Raw genomic sequence first — 8,579 nt, 5'->3', positions numbered from 1 at the left:
TTTGACATGCACCACGGCATCTTCACCCCCCGTGGCTTTACGTTGTGACCTACCACCCCTGGTTTTTGCGTTTCATGTAAATATAGTGTGTAATAACACACTGTCAGAGCATAGATGCTATTATGGCCTTCCTACCAAGCAGAGGTCATCTTTGCTGCCCCACCCAAAGGAGGGGCCACCACACCACCATGGTTAAAGGCCCTGTTTTCACCAAGACCAAAATGACATATATGATTTTATCTTCACATTTTCACCAAAGTTTGAAGTAGAGAGTGTTGCATATCCCATCAGAAACTTTAGAAGGATTCAGCAGATTAGTCACAACTTAGTGGTGTCATGGTGCAAATGCTAAGACACTGAAAGGAGGTCCTCTGGTTCAGCAGGAGGGAGTCCTAACAGGAGACACATGCTTATGAGAAATGAGACGAGTCATCCAACTTTGAGAAAACTTAGAGATGTCTGTCTTTCAAAGTTAAGATGGGATATGATCAGTTTTATGCTGAAATTCAACAGTCCACTTCCATCACAACCAAACCAAATGTATTTATTTTTGAAGGTCAAAATGTGAAATACATTCAGCCTAACGGTTTAATTTGGCAGCACAATGTATTTCTTGGTAACCCAGAAAACAAGAGCCACGCCATTTTCTCGTGCGGCACACAAAGCCATTCCAGTCACTTTGAAGTTCTGTTAACAAAATGACAGAAGCAGAGTCTCCAAAAACATGAGAAACCAGGAAATTTGCACACATCTTGATCGTTGTACTGAAAAGGATTTCCAAATGACACAATGAAAACCTGTGCAGGAAAGAACTGTTCAGAAGATTTTCCAGATGGCTGTTTTAGATTAAAACCACAAGACTGTTTCTGGTTGAACTGAAGCCATCCTGTCGGGGCATTTGTGCTTAACTCCTATAACTGTAAAAAAAAAAAAAAAAAAATCCCAGTCGGTGCCGTGAGGAAAACATCACTCTGTAAAATTTCTTTAGCCACACTTTGAAGTAGGTCTCACCTTTCACCACTGATGAGGTAAGTTCAGCGTTAAAGACGCAAATTAAAAGCAAAGACCTTGAGGCACGGGGCCATCTGGTCCTTCTTATGCCTCCAGTGTACGTTTCATTAACAGGCTGACTCCACAGCATGAGGACTAAATGAGCAAACAGGCTAAACTGAGTATAAGGAACACAATTTAAAAAAAAAACAAAAAAACACCAGAAAAAAGTTACTTTTTAAAAGTAGTGTTATCGTTCGCCTAAACAGCAATTTCCATATGTTTCTGCTTTCTTGTATGCAGCCTTCTGAGACCTATGTGGTGTAGTAAGGCAGCACAGCCGTCTGGGACTGGGTCAAGGTTCTCTGTCTTAATGTGCACCAGATAATGACTGGCATGAATTACACAAAGACTCACATGGGGGGGGATTTAAGTGTCAGGTAAGAGGCAGATCAAAACTGCAAAAGTTGTCATTGTTTGGAGTCCTAATTTACAAAAAACTATCAAGAGAATAAAAATTAAAAAAAAAAAAAGACAAAATTGAGTAATTTTTTAAGAACTTTCTACAGATAACTGCATAATCCATTGATGCAGTTGATGTGGGAAATACTGGTCACCTCTGTAATTCACTGAGAAGAGCTGCACATGTTGATGTCTCTGTATTAAAAGAATATTTCAGATAGTTACATGGAACGGGTCCACATAATGTGGTCTATGTTGCCACACCGTGTTACAACCCAGGTTGTTTTGGAACCTACGGAAGAGACGCAATGCAGCTGAGAAACCCTCTTGCCTCTTGCTGTAACTACCATGACATTTTTCTTTCTTTTAGGTATGAGTAACTTAAGATTGTGTAAACGTACTTCTTCTGGTGATCCCACATTTTACACAGTCCAGGAAACCTGCTAGCATCGGGCTCCTGAGTGGAGTGGGAAACATTTCACCTGCATTCAGTGCAGAGTTAATGACTCTCCTGTAGACATGGTGGGTTTCAGTCAGCCACAGTTGGAACATAAGGCATAGGCACACTCGTTGACTTTCATGAGGATGCATAAAAAATGCCCACGCCCCACATTTGCCGTTGCTGACATCTTATACGGAAGTTATGAAACTGACTGAGGTAACTCGTGAATAAAAGAAATCCCATGTACTGATTTTTTTTTTTTTTTTTTTTAAAAAGACAAACTTTTTATTTAACCTGTAGTCAAGTTTACACAGTGTGGTTCTGATGTCCATGGCCCAGTTAAAGTAATAAACCGACCTAATTTTTTCAGTCATAATGCATGGAAATACGTTTGATGCATTAGAAAATGCCTTAAAATGTATTAAAGGACATAAAGGTTCAGTTTCAGATCAGATACCAGATCACATTTCTATGATGCTTCGGCTTCAGGAGAAGGTGACACCAAGCCCAACACCCCAACCTCATCATCAGGCCTGTTGCAATGCATTAGTCTGAAAGTAGGAACTACTTAGCTGAGGGTGCATTTTCACTAACCTAAATGGCCTTGAGCTTTTACCACTCCCCCACAGGTGGTAAAATTTCATCTCAACTCTGGGTTTGTTTCATTAGTACTTTCACCTGAGCATCAACATAGTTTAGGTGAATTAAGTGAATGTGATTGAGTTGCTCCACCCTGACAGTGCACCATATGATGTATGATTTTAATTTGCTCCTAAATGTGAAACAGCTTTAAAACAGAAGGTAGAAGGAATAAAGGCAGAGATAACAGCTGCTGCAGTCCACAATAAAAAAGGCTAGCACTAACCTGCGGTATAGAGCCACAACACAGGAATAGTATTTCTGTTTAACTCAGTTGAATCGTGGTCATGTTACACATTTCTAATGAGGTTCCGGTTTATTATTGCTGGGAAACAACCAGAGATTATATTCTACTGCTAAGGCTCATCAGGCCCATTCCCTTTAAATCTCTAAAAATCACACGTTTTTTCTGTTTAATCATTGGAGCTTTTCCTGTGGTGTAATTTAAAGATCTCAGGTTGTACAGGCTGTGATGGAGACTAATCTGATGTGATAATACTGATCCAATCAGAAATGTTGAACTCAGCAGATGAATTTTAGGCAAACAAATAGTGATAAACTGTTGGGGATAATTACCAACACCTGCCTGCTTTTTCCTCCTGGTGGCCAGCAGGGACTAATGAATACGCTGCTCATTTTCTCATGTTTATGAAATCTTAGAAATTCAACCATAATTACTTTAATCTATTGCACTTGCTCAAGTTGCTGATAAAACTTTTGTCTGTAACGTGACTAAAGAATGCATTTCTCATATTTTAAAGTCCCACCAATTATTCTAATAACTAATTCCCAAAAACCTCGTGTGCTTCTCACAGTTGTATATCTCAAAGATTTTGCCATGAAAAAATAGCCATAAAACGCCTCAGATTATGGCGGCTCCTCACTCAGCCGTGCCTTTAGTCTTCTTTGCTTGGCTGATGCTAATTTCTCCTCAAGCTTCCTCGTTCCTTTTCCTTTTATGTGCTACGTTTACACGGGAGTTTTAATTCCTGTTTAATTCCGAATAAAAGTTAATTGCGCTTTAAACTGATGAAAAATGACCATGTAAATACTTAATTCCTAATGCTAATTTCTATTCGGAATTAAACTTATTTCCAATGTAAGTGGCTGGTTTATTCCCATTTTAATTCCGAACTACTTAATTCCTCTGTCATGTAAACCTTAATTCCGCTCTAAGTTAATTCTGGTCGTTCTGCACATGCTCATTACCTCGTCCTGTCCCCTATTTTCCTTCTCAGTTGCTGCAAAAAGTGAAGTAGTATGCTTGTGTTGAGCTGGTACTTCAAAATTATAATAAAAGTAGTGGCAAAACTGGTACTTATGTAGCTTTTACAAGTTACAACTGAAAAGACAAGAAGCAGGGAGCGAACTTTGTTTAGTCATAAGTTACATGCACCCCTCTGTCCAATCAGAACCCTTCCCAACCCGCCGCTCTATAAAGGAATTGAGCGAGGACGTGTTTCATGTAAACCTCCATTCAAAATATTTTCATGTAAACTCGTAAATGGTTTTCTAAAGCTTGCAAAACAGCTCCACCCAGCAAGTTGTCAGGATTAGTTCTTCTGTTATATGTACATTACATATGTTTTATATGGTATATGTAATGTTATATGTAGCAGCTGTTAGACCTCGCCACTGAGTCATGTTCAAAACGTTTCTAGTCACTTACTTAATCACGCCGATCACTGGCTTTCCTTACATGTGTTGTAACACATTAAAAACATCTTCTGAGTAAGTTAAATTCTAAGCTTGATTCCTCTGGGAGGAAGACTCATGTTTCCTTGACGATCTTGATTTGAGTGATTAGATCAATCTGTGAAACAGGCACGTGAATAACATATGGTTAACAGTACCAAAAGAATCAGGAACTGAATGATTGTGACCTAAAAGGGTTATTTTAACATCATTGGACTAAAAAAAAACTTCTTCTGAAAAAGCAGAGAACATTTTACAATCGTGAAACATTTTTGATGGTGCGACTAGTTTTCTTATGACTCTACTTGACATTTAATTCAGAGCCATTGTTTCTGGACAGCATCTGCTAATGGAAGCAAGACAAAACTCCCAACTTCTGGGAAACAGTTTAGTTGGAATTCAGGATTTTTCACAGGCGTGCAGTAAAAGAGAACAGTTGTTCTGAACGATACCATGCCAAAAGCTAAAATGGTAAGACTTGGATAAAAACAAGTCCCAACAAGGACAAATAACCGGATAGAATGGATATTTATATGCAGGAAAAGTCATCTTGTGATCTCACCGTCAGTGTGAACATTAATATTTTCCTTAAAAAACATTTCAGGAAAATGAAATAAAATAAAGATAAAAAATCCAATCGCCAAACAACTCTGATTACTATTTTATTTTCCATAAAAACCACAGGTTCTTTATATTAGTACAGTACAAGTCAATTCATGTTAAACTAAAGATCTGAGCAGGGATGGACACATTCAACCAAAAGTAACAACACAGATAAACTGAATCACAAATTCAACCATTTTCTGTTTCCCCACCAGGTCCGACTTCCACCAAAGAGAACATTTCATGTGAACAGCTGAAGCTGAGCCGATCAGGTAGTGTCTTCTCTGCAAGAGAACAAGGCTCTTCAATCTGCAGATATGGTAACACTCTTTCAGACTGAGGGACATGGAGGCCATCTGGATACTGCTATGTGATTGGATGATGAACAAAGTGTCTTTTCCTGGCTGCTCTCCTCCCGCTGGATGAATGAAGAGGAAAGATGGAGAGTTCAGGGTTACCAGAAGTTGGCTGTGGAAAAGGAGAAACGGTTCAACAAGGGAAGAACTTGGCAGTCCGCTGTGGATGGGAGATGAGGAGGAAAAGCAGAGCTGGATTGAGATGGTGAACAGTCTCGATGAGAGCCGACATGTGTTGGATTCAATCAAGTATCTAATAAATGCCTCTTTCTCTTTTCTGAGCCAACGTTTTCAACACTATAACTCAAAATGACAGTGACAATTAAAGAGGAATTATGAAATAGTCTGGCCCGCTGACTCTCCCAAGGCAGAGCTGTAATCTTTACTTCTGCAAATAATAAGACAAGTCTGGCCAACAGTATAACACACTCTGTATCAGTTTACAGGACTCTGTGGGCATATCTGTGACATGCATGCTCTGTTAATGCTTGTCACTAAAATCAGCACTGGGTGGTCTGATTACAAGTCTGCAGGTCTAAATGCAAGTGTGAAAGCACCCGAAACAGATGCAGCAGAGTCTTCGAAGCTCTCCGGCTTCGCATCAGGGAGGCCAGATACTGTATGCAGAATACTTACAAACATTCCTGACTGCTCTGGAGGCACTGCAGCAATCAGCAGTGCATGTAAGCACTGTGTTTAAAGCTTTTCAAGGCAGCAATACTCAAAACTAAATTAATTCTGTGCTCCTTTAGGGCAGTTTGCAAAGCATTTGAGGGATGCCACCAATGACCTTTGCTCATCAGTGTAGTTTCCATTTGTGGAAGCAGTTTCTAATCAGACCATAGTCCAATGTAGACTGGCTAAAGATTACTATCTACGCAGAAAATTACACATAGAACATACTGTAAGGTTACGTGGATCCTCAGGTTTATTAAACATTAAATCTTGGCAACTTGAATCCAGCATTTTGGGGCTGTTACAGTAGCACTCTGCGGTTCTGAGGAGTAACTGCTCACACATGGGGTGGACTTGTTGCTTTGCTCTTTATATATATTTTTTATCTGCGGAAATCTTCAAAGATTAATTCCATATTTAAAGCCAAACTTTAAGCATCGTGAAACAAGTGACTTTAATCAGCTGGTTTTCCTTAACCAGGCTGCTCATGATGAACTGGTTGAACTGTTGTGCCTTTACAGTGCCTTTAAAGTGCCGAGATGACCCTGTTGTGAAGTGGCGCCAAACGAATAAAGCTGAATTTAATTAACTTGCTTTGTTTAAAGACACACCATAGAACCTTTGTCACGCCCCCCATCGACGGCTAATTCATCATCCATCTTGCATCTACCTGACCAGTTAGCTCTCTCCAGTCAGTGTTCTGGTCAACAGGTGAGACGAAGCTGCACTGACTTCACTCATAAAAAAATGAGGTTGCTTTTTACATAAAATATTACATCAACATAAGGTTTCATAAACTAGAATAAACTGACTTGTCTGTGTTTTGCATAAATTCAGTGCCATCTTCTTCTTTTTTAACCTTGACCCAGAATAGATCTGAAAAGCAACAATGGTGCAACTCTTTTAATCTAAAGTCCATTTATTTTGCACAAGACGGATATTTAACTGCAGAAATGCTCCATTAAGCAGTCAGAAGCCCTTTTCTTAGTTTTGTAACTACATTTGAGGTTTTAATCTTAAACTGATTGTTTAATAATGTTTCAGATTTGCTGGTGCTGGTTTGATGGGGTTTCCCAAACCTACCATTACATTATACATCACAAGCAGCATTTTGAAATAATGACTGTAATAGGCAAGATTCCCTATTTGCATAGAACTTTACACCTTGACAGCATCCTGAATGAGCTAAAGTGGTGTATTAAGAGCCATTTGAACCATTTTCTGTACTCATCTGCTTGAAAAATAGTATTTTCATGATTTCTATTTCTTATATTTGTGTTTTATTTAACTTTGTTCTTAATATTGTTTTAAAGTTACTTTATTCTTTGTATAAGTTTTTATCATAGTGAAGCACTTTGTGGCATCTGCTCTTGAAAAATGCTATACAAATTAAATTTACTTACTTATATAACCCATTAGAAATGTATATTTCCAAATGAGCCCTACAGATAAGTGTCAATTGCGCTGGTAAATAAGAATTTATCTGACTGATGGCAGGTCATGGCTGAATCCTTTTAATACCTTCTGAACTGTATCACTATAATGCACAAGACAACCCGTAGGGTTATTGGCTAAAGCATTAAATAAATAAAACTATATGATATTCCATCATGAGGCCATCAGAGCTTTTCTACCTGACTAGTGTTCAATAGTTGATCATCTTCCTGATTGCATCAAAGCACTTCCACTTGTCTGGGATGTAGAAGGGTTCGAAGATGTGGGGGAAGGGAGTGTCGTAACCACACACCCTACTGATGGGAGCCTCCAGGTTTAGGAAACACTCTTCCTGCAATAAAAAAAACAAACAAAAAGAACAAGAAAAATTAGGACAAACCATTATTGGTAGGGCTCAAATATAATTCAGACACCAAAGCCAACATGTTGGAGGGATGGATCCTTCAGGTTAGCTTCCTAGGAGCCGCAATTTTCTGTCGGACAAGCCCCTGATCGTTTTGTTTACATAGCAGTTATCCACATGGCTTTGAAATGTTTTGTTTTCAAGATGCAGGCATGTGTCTGAATCTGTATTCTAAGCTGAAGCCTGTAAGGAACCATAAAACTGATGTAATCTGGAACAGATGTGTTGGTCTGAGGGGAACCCAGAAGGAGCTGCAACAGAACGGCACAAATAACCAAGAAGTTGATCTGCACGGTAAGAAGTTTTGTTAGGTTTTTAACAGACATAAGGACACACAATGTCACTATGGAAACGGTCTGAATCTTAACGTCTTTCATTTCAACATCAAATAATTTTTCACATAAATGTGTCCAAAACATGTTCAATTAGTATTTTTTTTCAGCCTGTAAATTTAATGTCCTGTACAGATGTAGTCTCTTCAGAATCCACCTCAAAGGTTAATAATTTTTGGGATATTTGGAGGAGAAACATATGGAGGGGAGCAATTTGTCCACTTATTGGAGACAAATTCATAGAATTTTTTTTTTTTTTTTTTTTTTTTACATTAAAGCTGGGGTAGGTAATGTTGGGGAGCTTAGATGAGAAAGTGGCGCCCTGTCTTGTATCCTCCCCCTCAGGTTTTGCTCCTTGCGTGACCCGATGCTTTTTTCTTACCTTTTACCGCCATTTATCTGTTTGTCTGTTTTGTGTTCAAGATAACTCAAAAAGTTATGGATGGATTTTCATGAAATTTTCAGGAGTTGTAGGAAATGTGAAAATGAAGAACTGATTTAAGTTTAGTGGTGATCCGGATCACTGT

At 38.8% G+C, this 8,579-nt stretch overlaps 1 protein-coding gene across 3 annotated transcripts in view; it reads right to left on the bottom strand.

Annotated features, from left to right (window-relative positions):
* Positions 1–4,877: 4,877 nt before the first annotated feature.
* The window catches only part of bckdhb (branched chain keto acid dehydrogenase E1 subunit beta), a 72,457-nt gene continuing 68,755 nt past the window's right edge, over positions 4,878–8,579 (bottom strand). The window contains exons 10-11 of one of the 3 annotated variants that reach the window (XM_079241431.1): positions 7,497–7,648; positions 4,878–5,347 (exon numbers count right to left, since the gene is read on the bottom strand). In XM_079241431.1, the coding sequence (XP_079097557.1) occupies positions 7,508–7,648 (141 nt within the window). In that variant the 3' untranslated portion in view covers positions 4,878–5,347; positions 7,497–7,507. The remainder of the gene's footprint in view (positions 5,348–7,496; positions 7,649–8,579) is intronic. The other 2 variants (XM_079241430.1, XM_079241432.1) reach the window with 2 other exon arrangements.

This window comes from Telmatherina bonti, assembly GCF_933228915.1.
Source record: "Telmatherina bonti genome assembly, chromosome: 5".
Lineage (NCBI taxonomy): Eukaryota > Metazoa > Chordata > Actinopteri > Atheriniformes > Telmatherinidae > Telmatherina > Telmatherina bonti.
Note: the sequence above shows the minus strand (reverse complement) of the source record. Positions and strands in the feature narration are given on the sequence as shown.